Source organism: Sinocyclocheilus rhinocerous, unplaced genomic scaffold (genome assembly GCF_001515625.1).
Source record: "Sinocyclocheilus rhinocerous isolate Xijiao unplaced genomic scaffold, SAMN03320098_v1.1 scaffold358, whole genome shotgun sequence".
Lineage (NCBI taxonomy): Eukaryota > Metazoa > Chordata > Actinopteri > Cypriniformes > Cyprinidae > Sinocyclocheilus > Sinocyclocheilus rhinocerous.
Window position 1 is genome coordinate 1,084,834 of NW_015650700.1, and position 13,446 is coordinate 1,098,279.

General features: G+C 39.9%; 1 protein-coding gene across 1 annotated transcript in view; it reads right to left on the reverse strand.

Moving 5' to 3' along the window:
- Nucleotides 1–957: 957 nt before the first annotated feature.
- Nucleotides 958–13,446, reverse strand: part of LOC107712327 (microtubule-actin cross-linking factor 1-like) — a 44,164-nt gene continuing 31,675 nt past the window's right edge. Inside the window, exons 5-8 of the mRNA XM_016517551.1 lie at nucleotides 12,623–12,684; nucleotides 6,819–6,908; nucleotides 1,200–1,277; nucleotides 958–1,020 (exon numbers count right to left, since the gene is read on the reverse strand). Coding sequence (XP_016373037.1) covers nucleotides 958–1,020; nucleotides 1,200–1,277; nucleotides 6,819–6,908; nucleotides 12,623–12,684 — 293 coding nt within the window. The remainder of the gene's footprint in view (nucleotides 1,021–1,199; nucleotides 1,278–6,818; nucleotides 6,909–12,622; nucleotides 12,685–13,446) is intronic.

The window sequence follows — 13,446 nt, forward strand, 5'->3', positions numbered from 1 at the left end:
CAGTGATGGGCAAACTTGGCCCTTCCAGGCCACTTTCCTGCAGAGATGTGATCCAATCCTGATAAAACTCACCTGCCTGCAGCTTTCTAGTAGTCTTGAAGACAATGATTAGCTGGTTCAGGTGTGTTTGATTAGAGTTGGAGCTGAACTCTGAAGGAAAGTGACCTGGAAGGGCCAAGTTTGCCCACCCCTGATTTAGGGTATTGAGTAGAGTAAAAGTGTGCAATGCATCATGTTTTTTGGACGGAAGCATGGCAGTGGGTTTGCATTTAGTCACGTACTTCATTCCACCATGCATTTTTGTCTTGCTCTTATTTATTTGATTCAGATAATTGATCAACAAAACATGAGCATTACCACGCCCTTTATAACGTTTACAAATTAAACCATTTTCTTTCATAATTAACAGATTAAATTGAAGAAAAACATAGACAAATAATATAATAACAGTTAACATAAATAAAACAAAAATAAATTTTCTTAAATGGCCTCAACACAAAAATACAGGCAGTGGAATAACACAATATTAGTGTACGTCAATCCCTCAGGAATCGTGTGTCTATCTCTGATGTCACAGCAGAGCACAACGTGAGTGGAATTCATAATCATTTCGTTAAAGGAGAAATGAGATTTGAACTGATGAATAACAGTCAAATCAATCTCTACGGGAACTAGTCTGTATTGTTTTGAACTGCAAATGCGTTGTGTTATTAAAATGTTCTATATTCTGTATTTCTGGAATGAGTACTTTTTTCTTGCACTTCTTTTCTTCACGAGGGTTGATTTGGAAATCACACAGAACAGAACCTGATTTAATGTCAATTTTTTAATGTACAGGTTTTGATGCTCCAATGCCGGTTTAACATGCAGAGATGAACTGTAAGTAATGCATTTATAGGTTGAATTCCTAAAGACTATCAATACATTGACTCTGTGGTGTTAACATGACATGTGTTTTTAGAGCAGCCCGACAAAGTCACACTGACTCAACCAATGGGGTGAGTTTCTGGGCAGGACTATCTGTTTGACCAATGGACCAGTCATTTTTTGTAATGCTATTTGGAGCCACTAGTGGAGCAGAACTTATATAAATTTAAATGAACAGTGTTAAACATATTTCATCATAAACGCATGATGAACTGCATTAAAAAATAAAATCACTTTATCTTATTGTTGATTATTTTTCTCACTGGTCTCACCTGCCGTCGTTTTAAGAAGTCCAGTGCGATCTGTACATTCTGGAGTCTGTGGAAGCGCATGCGGCCCTTCTCTCGCGGCTGTGAGGACAGGAGAGAGAGAGAGAGAGAAGACATCAGTGCATGCGTCATCAGACACGGCCGAGCTCTCGGCACCAGACACTCACCGTACCGTCTCGCCTGCGGGAGAGAAACTCATGAAGCTGCGCTCATGTCTGGACACCTGAACTACTGCACATCAATGCCTAGCCAGCCTGACTAAAGTACACGAGGTTTCTTGCTAACTTCATACAGGTTAACGCTACATCATGTGATGCCTTGAAGGAACACAAGCCAAACGCAAGGTCAGAGATGCGGAGTGAGCCGAGACTGGAGCGGGAAGCAGTGAAACGGGAATAAAGCAGATGGAGAGAAAGGGAAAATCTCCATTGTCCATCTGCTCAGATGGAGTTTTCTCAAAGGTGCTCATCAAACTTACAGTTACAGTGACGTACAGCACAGTGTAGGGACACTTAAAGAGAAATGAGAATGATTGAGCAGATGATGGATGACTTATGGAGAGTCAAACCGTTTGTGTCGCCCTTTAGTGCAACGGCACAGTGAGACTGGAAGTAAAGGACTGACGTGAGTTCCATGTGTTTTGTTCACAGAATAGTAAAAGATGACGAAATGTGCTATCGATCAAAAACAAAAGAGGTTTCTATCACACGAAATAGCACTTTTCATTAAACACAAGTATGTGTACATTTGTAAATTTACGATGAGCAATAAAAGGACCCCATGAAATGTTTTGACGGGTACAGATGCCAATTTCAGTACCATAGCAAAAACTAATACTAGGCTAATAAATATAAATAAGAAGTCCTCAAACTGTTATTGAAGACAAGTAAACAGTCAGCAAAAAATTAAGACTAAATAAACAAATGACAAGCAATAGAGCGCTGCAGTGATGACAGATTTTTGTAGGCCAACCCAGAAGATGGAATCACCCTGATTCCCTTGACAGAAAACCCAACAGGATTTTTCCACTGGCTTTTGGATAATTGCAAAAATAAGTTTTTTGTTCATCATGATTACCTTCACAAATTAACACAACTAGAATTAACACAAAAAGCTAAACGTAGGTTATATCACATGACTTCAGTGCTAAGCATTCAACCATTAGGCTTCTGACAAGTCTTTCAGTCTTTAGTTTAAAAAAAAAAAAACTTTCACTGAAAGTTTGATTTAGAATAGTTTGCAAGAGCGACAACCTCTGTAGTCCCATTTAGTTACTTGCTAGCAATCACCTTTTTCAAGACAAGTAAAAGCTTTAACAAATCACAAGGGGGTATTACTGGCATATTTTATGTCGCAAAATGAAACATGAAAATATCTTGAGCTTGTGTTAAACACAGACCTTATTTCAGATGGAGCCGGAAGTGCTAAAATGCTTGTTTGTTTCCAGGTTTTGGCCTACTAAAACACGTCATCCCTGCAGCAATCCATTAGACAGATGAATACAATACAACAAAGACACAAATAAAATAATCAATGCCTTATGTTCAAGCAAACTAACAAGTTATGGACAATGAATGGCTCAAGTCATGGCTGCTGCCACTGTGTCTTGGATTTTGCATACAAAACAGCCTTTTTTTTTTTTATTGGCTTGATGCACTTTAATAACTTTTTTTAATATCAAGAACATTTGACCACAATCTGGTTAACTTTGTACAAACCGGGTATGAACAGCTTATAAAAATTCAAATAGCTGAAAATTCTGTACTGGTTTTTTCATTTAAATTGTATACCGCCCGCTTTTTCAATGCATTATTCAAGTATAATTCCCTTTCCTTTCCTTAAAAATTATTCAATAAACAGTAACAAAAAAAAAAGTTAAAATCATGTTGACATCATCATTGCTTAATAACTATATATCAGGCATATATGCACATATCATCACTTAAAACAAAATTTGAATTTGTTTAGTCTAAGAAAAAAAATGAGATATGACACTGAGCCAGAGACGTTGTCATCAATTTGAAGCTAGCAAACAAAAAAAATACTGAAAGCCACAAAGCTTTGATTTCATGGGGTCTTTATCACACTCTTGAAGCGAAAGGAACTTGAATCAGGACTTTAGTTCACAGCTCAAGCTTCTGTGTCTTGAGAAATAACCAAGCTGGCATTCTAGAGCACTCGCAGCAACCCCAGAAGGCAATATTCAGCGATGAGGCAGATGCTATTTACCCATCCCTGTCACTTCAACCTCACTATCTGGTGAATCTGCAAAGATCTGGAAAGCCCCAGATGTCTACATGCCTGAGTTCTCTGGGTTTGGCACTCCAGTTAATACACACAGCACACTCCTGTTACGAGGGGGCAGGAGGACACGTGTCCACACCTACCCCCTTATCCTCATCATCATCCTCATCATCATCGTGGTCACGTCCATGCCGCTCAAGCGCGCATGCGTCAGCCGCACTCACCAACCGTAACGTCTTCAGAAAATCACGCTCCCTTGGCTTACCGGCGGGAACGTGAGCACGAGAGGGAGACACACACACAGACACAGACACAGATGGACACGTGAGAGATGGACAGAAGAAGAAAATGAGAAGGACAGGAGACAAGGAGGAGAAGAAACAGGGTGTCACCAAAAGAAAGGGGGCACTTCTCTCTCAGATCAATGCGATCAGCTGCCCAAATGAAGCACTCACATCATGGAGGTGACCGGACAAGCTTCTGGAGGAATTCTCAGTCAAATCAACCTTAGTCACTCAGAGCTGTAACAGAGTCGCTTTGGGGAAAAGAATCTTCTAAATGAATCTAAATGAACTGTAATGCCAATCATTTGATCCAGATTAAAACAAATCAAATATAGAAAATTAATTTTTTCCTCTGGATTAATTTCATATGGATATAATGAAAGAGTGCAATAAATGTGACATTTTGTAAAATGGGAGATTTCTAACCAAAGTGTTTTATTTTTAACAGAAGCTTCCATAATTTGAGTCACTGTTTCGGATGATTTACATTGTGTGCTTTTGTGCTTTCTTTTGAACAGCATGTACACTTCATTACAAGTCTGACAAACAGCTGAATCTTCAAATGAATGTTGACGGTCTCATGAAGGTTTCCTATGAAGTGTACAGTGTAAGTATTGTTCTTGAGTTCCCTGAGTTTATTTAATGACCCTATTAAATTGTTTGACAAACACAATTTGTGTTGACTTACTATTAGACAGGAAGTTGGGGATGGACTTATTGAGTTTTTTTTTTTTTTAAGCCAATGGTCTGTAGTTGTCATAGCCCAGTAAACCCATGGCTAGAACACCGTACTGTCACTCTTACTATTTCAGATGATAACTGGATAACCATTCTGAACAAAGTCATGATTTTACGTTTGCTGCATGCTATTGCTAGTCCGTAGCAGGCAGTATTAGGGGAGGCACTTTCTCATTGTAGACAGCACTTTATTGCACAAACAAAAAAATGTGAATATGCCTCTCTGTACTAGATGACCCTTTTTGAAAAAGGTGGTATATTCAGTGTTTTCACGTGACGTCACACCCTTACAGGATGGAGGGCAAAACAAGGCTTTCCTCCACTGACCGCCAGTCATTTTTACAAGGTTTGTAGTAATGTTTTAAGACAGTGATATTAAAAGGCCAAATTCAGTATAAACCTTATTGATAATGCATACTTTGCACAGGCAAGCAGATGAACCCAGAATATAAACGCAATGCACAAAGTTTCACATTAAGTGTTTTCCCATAAAAAATCATTATAAAGAAAACACCATTAAGCGCATTGATTGAACATAGGCTCATCTGCTTGCCTATATGAAGTATGCATCATCAATAAGGTGTATACTGAATTTGATCTTTTCATATCACTGTTTTAATAGATTAAGGCACTTTAAGCATTTTTCACATTAAATGTTTTAGAATGTCCCGCTGTTTTTAGTGATTGAAATATTGCAGCGAGTGCTTTATATGGATTGCAAATGGCCAAAACTTGCATTTTGTTCACTTTTTTTTCTTTTTTCATATTTCCCAGACAAGAAAAACTTACATTTTATATTTGTTTCTCTGATCAAAGTTTATTGTGTAAACTTTTGGCCTTAAAAATATATATATTACATGTAATCGCAGTTCTATTAGAACACAGATTCACCAAAATCTGAGTGACTTGTAAAATGTGAACTGCATATTGTAAGCTGCTGCCATGTGTTTGTTTGCACAGTGTGGGAACTACAGCACCTCTGATACTGAATGAGAATTCCTCCACAGCTCATTGCACAACACAGTACACAACTGGACTATAATTTGAATTTTTTTTCTTTTTTCATATTTCCCAGACAAGAAAAACTTACATTTTATATTTGTTTCTCTGATCAAAGTTTATTGTGTCAACTTTTGGCCTTAAAAATATATATATTACATGTAATCGCAGTTCTATTAGAACACAGATTCACCAAAATCTGAGTGACTTGTAAAATGTGAGCTGCATACTGTAAGCTGCTGCCATGTGTTTGTTTGCACAGTGTGGGAACTACAGCACCTCTGATACTGAATGAGAATTCCTTCACAGCTCATTGCACAACACAGTACACAACTGGACTATAATTTGAACATATATTCATAATGCAAAACGCCTATATGAATAGTTCATTGTACACTAGTGTGTAAATAAGTAAATGCATTTTCACAGATTACACTATTAGCACATGTGTTTTAGCTGCTGTAAAGCATGAATGTGCAGGTTCTGGTTAAGTCACTTTTAGCAAAGCTGATCAGTGTGTGAGTGGCTGCTGAATTAGTAACACACACACACACACACACAGATGTGGACTGGTGTGGATGGTGAATCTAAGATGCCCCCTTCAAAAACACTGTGATGTTACAGCGAGTGACAGCACACATGTTCAAGTATTCCGCTTCAAGACTGCTTAAACATTGAAAACACTTCTCAGTATGTTTCTGACACAAACAGCTGACAGCTGAAACAGAGCAATACTCACCAGTGTCTCACCGGACAACACCTCCAGAAGGGAGATAAGGTTATGTCCATCTCGCAAATCCTCATACAGGTCATTCATCTGAGTGACTTGTAAAATGTGAGCTGCATACTGTAAGCTGCTGCCATGTGTTTGTTTGCACAGTGTGGGAACTACAGCACCTCTGATACTGAATGAGAATTCCTTCACAGCTCATTGCACAACACAGTACACAACTGGACTATAATTTGAACATATATTCATAATGCAAAACGCCTATATGAATAGTTCATTGTACACTAGTGTGTAAATAAGTAAATGCATTTTCACAGATTACACTATTAGCACATGTGTTTTAGCTGCTGTAAAGCATGAATGTGCAGGTTCTGGTTAAGTCACTTTTAGCAAAGCTGATCAGTGTGTGAGTGGCTGCTGAATTAGTAACACACACACACACACACACAGATGTGGACTGGTGTGGATGGTGAATCTAAGATGCCCCCTTCAAAAACACTGTGATGTTACAGCGAGTGACAGCACACATGTTCAAGTATTCCGCTTCAAGACTGCTTAAACATTGAAAACACTTCTCAGTATGTTTCTGACACAAACAGCTGACAGCTGAAACAGAGCAATACTCACCAGTGTCTCACCGGACAACACCTCCAGAAGGGAGATAAGGTTATGTCCATCTCGCAAATCCTCATACAGGTCATTCACATGCTTTCGGACCTGAAACAAAGTGGAGAGAAAGAAATATTGAAAAAAAACGTGTGAAATAGTGAAAAATTTTTTCCTGGATAGACATTTTGTCACCTGAGCAATCAGTTTGTTCTTAAACAACATTATAATCTATTAAACACACTGTACTTTTATCCATCACAGCCTCATTTCATTCTTGTCAAAAATTAAATAAGGTGATACCCTGAAGGTCTACAGGCCCTCTTATTGTAATAATAATAAATTAATAATAATACATTTTATTTATAACACACTTTATGTTTAAACAAAATCTCAAAGTTCTACAAATAAAAAAAATTAAAAAAATAAAGCTCTGGTAAAAAGGTGGGTTTTAAAGCCACATTTAAAATCATCCACGGTCTGTGAAGTCCTCAGATGGTCCGGGAGAGCATTCCACAGTCTGGGAGCGGCTGAGCAAAAAGCCCGCTCTCCCATGGTACGGAGCTTAGTTCTAGGGGGTTTCAGGAGATATGTTGAAACAGAACGGAGGGGATGTGTAGAGGTTTGTAGAGTAATAAGTTCCTTGAGGTAGTGGGGAGCATCCCCATGAAAGCACTGGTAGGTGAGAAGGGAAACCTGGTACTTAATCCTGAGTGAGACAGGAAGCCAGTGGAGTGATTTAAGGATAGGGGTGATATGGTCATACTTCACCCCTGTGCACCCTCATCAGGATCCTAGCAGTGCTCCTCTGAATGTACTGCAGCTTCTGAAGGTTTTTGTCAGGAATCCCGATGAGGAGGATTAGAGGAGACAAAGGGATGGACCAGCTTTTCCGCATCTGCAAAGGTCAGTGTGGGATGGAGTTTAGCAATGTTCCTGAGATGAAAGAAGGAGGTCGTGCACAGATGTTTGATGTGAGCCTCATAGGTCAAATGACAGTCGATTTTAACACCCAGGTTGGTAACTGATGTTGAAAATGGAATATCCTGACCAGAGAAGGTAATGCTGGTAATGACAAATTTCCGAAACTTGTGTGGGGTGCCTACCAGGATAGCTTCAGTCTTGGAGCTGTTTGGTTGTAAGAAGTTTTGCTTCATCCACACCTTTATCTCCTCCAGGCAGGTGGTCAAAATGGAGGATGGCAGGGCAGCAGAGGAGGTTGAGTTGATCCTGAGGTAGAGTTGAGTGTCATCAGCATAGCAGTGTAATGAAATTCCATGCCGGCTGATGACACGACTGAGAGGAAGCATATAGAGGATAAACAAGGTGGGGCGAAGCACTGAGCCTTGAGGGACACCACAAGTGACATTGTGTGTCAAGGATTCAGCCTCTCCCAAGGCAACATGCTCAGTTTTCCAAGTGAGGTAGGATGAAAACTAGTTGTAGAGTCAGAGAGACTGATGGTGAAGAATAAACGGTGAAGAAGGATGTTGAGGTCCACAGTGCCAAATGCTGCAGTCAAGTCCAGGTGGATGAGAAAAGATGGGAAACCAGCATCTGCCAACATCAGCAGGTCATTTGTGACCCTGACCAGAGCTGTTTCCGTGCTGTGGCCGGGGCGGAAACCAGACTGGAATTTCTCAAACAGGTTGTTTTGTTTTAAATTGACCTGAAGCCGTGCAGCAACTACTTTTTATAGCACTTTAGAAAGAAATGGAAGGTTGGAGATGGGCCTGTAGTTGGCAAGTACCACTGGGTCTAAGGTGGGTTTTTTGAGAAGTGTTCTGATGACAGCAGTTTTCAATGTAGATATAATATGGCCAGTCTGGAGGGAGTGGTTGATGACCTTAGGGATCAAGGGACTTATAACACAGAGGTTCGATTTGACCAAAGCTGTAGGAAAGGGGTCCAGAGCACAGGTGGACAGTTTCATCTTTCTAATAATATCCTCAGCCTCTCACTGTGAGAAGTCAGAGAAACAGCATAGAGGTTGGAAAGTCCCAGACTGTGGGTCGACAGTTGGGGCAGGTAAGGCAGAGGAGCTGGATAAGAGGGAGTGAATGGCAACTACTTTTTCACTGAAAAAGTGATAAAGGTGTTGCAGCTCACCTCTGTAGCTTCTGGATGAGAAAGAATTTGCGGTTTAAGAGTGTGATTAATAGTAGAAAACAGTTGCTTGGAGATACCAGTGCAATTATTGACAATATTAGAGTAAAAATGTGATTTTGCATCTCTCAAGGCCCTTGCATAGGCCTTCTGATGCTCTTTGTAGACTTGCCTATGAACAGTGAGTCCTGTGACCTTGAGGCGCCGCCACTCAACGGCACACCCAGCTGTCTTCATCTTCCGCAGTTCACAGGTGTACCAGGGGTTGATCTTTGTCAAGTCCCTAAAGCATATTTGGCACTTTCTTTGGTGTGGGAAAAGCGAAATAACAGCTCCATTGAGATGGCCTTGTGGTGAGAAACACCCAAATCATACACCAGAAGATTACTAATGGGATCAGAATTTGAGATTACCAAATCCAGTATGTGCCCCCTAGAATGTGTGGGGATATGAACATGTTGTTGGAGGTTAAGAAAATCAAGTAGTTGCAGAAACTCAGCTGCAAAATGGTAGGAGGGGGTGTCTTTGTGAATATTGAAATGTCCAAGTATTATAACGTTAGCAGAGGTGGTGCAGAGTGTAATAAAAAGGACATGCATCTCTGAGATGTACACTGAGATTAGTTTAGGGAGTCAGTAGATAAGGAGTATTATCATGGGGATGGGGGGGGCAAGACATTCAAATGAGGACAGAGTAGGCAGAGGGAGGGGAGACAGCTCCAATTGCTGTCGGTATATTACGCTAGGCCACCACCACGACCAGTACTGAGGGCTTTCTCCAGGTAGCTGTAGCCGGGGGGACAGACCTCATTTAGTGGTGAGTAGACCTCTGGCTGGTGCCCTGTTTCTGTTAAGCACATAAAGTCTAAACCCTTGTTCATAATGTGATCTTGTATGAAAGATGATTTATTTGTGAGAGATTGCGTATTTTGAGAGATTGTTCTATTTTGAACATGGATGAAGTAGTGAATTTCTGTAGAGGTCGTAGTACACCGGAATCCACTCCACGTTTCCTGTCCAACTTAGTGTGCAGAGATCTCATGGTGTTTCCCGTATTACTAACACAGAGAGCGACATTGCTCTGATGACGCAGCAGACGTGCCACAGTGGTCCAGATGGAAGGAATGGCTAAAGGAGAATGGCCAGGCTGATGGTAAACAAGCTTTTGACGGGAACTTCTATGGGTGTAACATGGTCGGAGCAGGAGTCCAAGTCCTTTATGGCTGCAATGCACTTTGGAATGGTACGGTTGTTAAGATTCAGCAGCTGCGGGATACAATACTCGAGCTTCATGCCGAAAGGGTTTACCTGGAGCTAGCCATTAGCCAAACATAGAGATGGAAAACTCTTCAGCACAGCAAGAAGATGGCCCACATGAAAGTAGAGATAGCGGTCCTAGGCTCGAGACTAAACCGCAGCAAGACAGCTGAGTAGCTGCCCAAGTATACCTCGCAGTAGCAGTACTGAACGATGGAAAAATCAAGGTGAAATCCAGATGAGAGGATAGCAGTAATTGAGTAAAAAGCCTTCAGTTTAGTAACAATCCATGCAAATCCTCAAAGAGCAAAAAACTGATTAGACGGAAAAACAATTGAGCGATGGAGAAGTGACGGAGAAGTGGTGGAGAAGCGGTGAACAACAAACGCCAACATCCTCTCCCATTCCACCAGACGCCAAGAACCTGGCATCTTATCAGATACACATTACAATGCAGGAAAATGTATGACAATTTTGTCATATTCTCTTAGCAACTCGAAGGGCATCCTTTAATGGGGAATTATATCCAGCAATCAACAATATCTATAATAGCACAGAGATGTGACACTCCCATCACTGTGGTTTCTATCCTTCAGAAGACAAAGGACCAGATCCACCCATTGTATCTGTAACGGGGCTGACGAGGCGTGAGACGTGCGGATCCATATGCAAGCTTTATTAACATGAGAGGAGGTCAGTGTTATATAGTCAGTGAGTGATATGAAACAGCTGTGTGCAATCAGTGCTGTGTGCAATCAGTGCAATGAATGATGGGATATGTAGTCCGGGGTGATATGCAACAGTGTGTAGTGCGAGAGTCAATGAAAATGGAAAGGGTGACCTCTGATGGCTAGCAGACGGAAGTTCATGGACCGGATTCGTGACAGTATGACAGTGACTGAGACACCAGCACACCTTGCAAAAGGCCTGTTTAAACACATCTGCAGTTTTGACCAATGCCAAACCAGCTCATATCTGCACTCCAAAAGCACAGATGCTTTGATTAATGTTGTTGAAGTTCTCCAAATTCAGTATCACAACTCCTGTCTCAACAATGACACCATATTGCTCATCATCTTCAGTGCTCGGGAAACCATCAGTCATTGCCTCTTGCCAACAAGCACTCAGGAATGATGTCTGATGTTGCGAGAGTATGTTTTTGAGGAATTGTTTCACAATGAATTATCCCCCATGCTGTGTTGAAAGCCATTTTATTCCTCATACACGTACCACTGTAAACATTAACGCTCCCATGAGACGCTGGCCAGTGACAGACATCTCATCTGAAGGCCTTTCACCTCTGCAGCTCCAGAAGTGTGAACACTGCTTTTGTCTTGAATACCGCGCCGCTGAAGTCACCTCTCTGCCTTTCTGACCTGCTTTCACACAGGTCCTCTGGTTCATAATCCCCAGCGAGCACAGCTGCATGACTAAAATAGACGTTTAACTTGGCTTCTGGGTCAGATCAGTCTGTTACACTTGACTATGCATTGCTAGTCATCACCAAGTTGAAAAAGTGACCTCCACACTGTAATATTTATCTACTAAACGTATAAAAAATAGTGTTTAAAGTTAATGTAACAGACATAGTCATTGCTGTACTGCCATATTATTCATTACAACAATTTCATTACAACTTGAATTTTATATATATATATATAAAATATCCTCTGAATCCTTTATTCAAGTCATGTAGAACATTCCATTCCAGAGTTAACTATAATAATCCTCCATATCAATTTATCCAACATGTTGTTACTTGCCTTTTTTCTTTATGGTGAAATATTTTGCTACTTTATTCACAGTAATCACAATCAAAAGCATTTATGAAGTAATTTATCTGATTGGAATAAATGTGTCTTAAATAAACAGAAAATCAAGCTGAAGTGATTCTACTGGACACGCTGTTACTTGCCATCTTTGATAAGTGTGTTGCTTAGGAAAACCTGAAAACAAAACATTTGCACAAACTTTAAAAGGTAGTTGGCCCTAATTTTGAAAATTTGAAATTAAAACCTGTTATTCACAACAAAATGAGTTCTGATACTGAGGTCTCTGCTAAAACTGTCCTGGAGATCACTTCATTTCATCCAGGAAACAGTATATTCATGTAATGTTCAGGTGCATCAGCATGTGTGCTTCACGGTTAATAAACAGATAATGTGTTCTATCATTTATTATAAGAGCTTTTTTAAACCAGAGGTGACTGCAAATGCCCTGAAGACACTGGCACACCTGAAGAATTAATGAAGCGTGTGTGGAGTTGCCAGATCCCTCCCAGGCAGAACCGCTGCATATGTTAACACCCTCCATTTCTGAGTTCATAGTTTGTATATTTAGATACCTATAATTTAGATTATAGCATATTAGGAAAGGATTCTCTTTCTACCACCAACAAGCGCCTTACTAATGTGCACTGATACACGACCCCATGTAACGCTATGAAAACTACAACAGACCTACCTTTAAGAGGTGCTGATTTATCCATTTTGTAAAGGTCTTTTTCTGGACTCTGTCTCTTTCATCTGAAAAACAAGAGGGATTGATGTTAGAAATGCTTTCAGACTGTTCCAAAATAATTTCTAGCATTGACATTATATCTAGTAATATTTTTTCTTAAAATAATAATTCCGCCCAAACTGTTCAATGTCCATAGCTTGTTAACTAGAAAAAAAATAACTCTGGAGGAGTATTTTTTATAAATATATGCACCATATTTCCACTACATGCACTACATGTTCATTATATTTTTACTTAACCTGTTGTTTCCATAATTGAATGTATGATTTAAAAAATCTGTCGTTTTTATTATATCTTTTAAAGTTGTATTTAAATGTTCATATTTCAACAACAAATTAGAGTACAAACATGATTATATCATTAAAATGTTGATATAAAAACTGCCTTATGTGCAGTTTACATGTCAGTTATTATTTGAGTGTTAATAGATTATTAAATAAAGTTTATTTTTGGTTTCAATTTTTGGCTAAATTAAAATAATTTTGGTTTTGGTGTTTCAGTAGCCATTCACACTAGGGATGCACCGATACCTATCGGTATCGGGCCCGATACTGAGCTCCTGTACTCGTACTCGTACTCGTTAAAATGCCCCGATACCAAACGCCGATACCACACAGCATGTGTTAAGTCCCATATTCAGACAATGAAACACCGACAACAGAACAACAGACAGCAGAATGGAGTTATTAGAGATTAAGGATGTCTACGAAGTATATGTATGCAATGAATATAAAACATTCAGTATTAATGCCTGTATAGCTGATGTG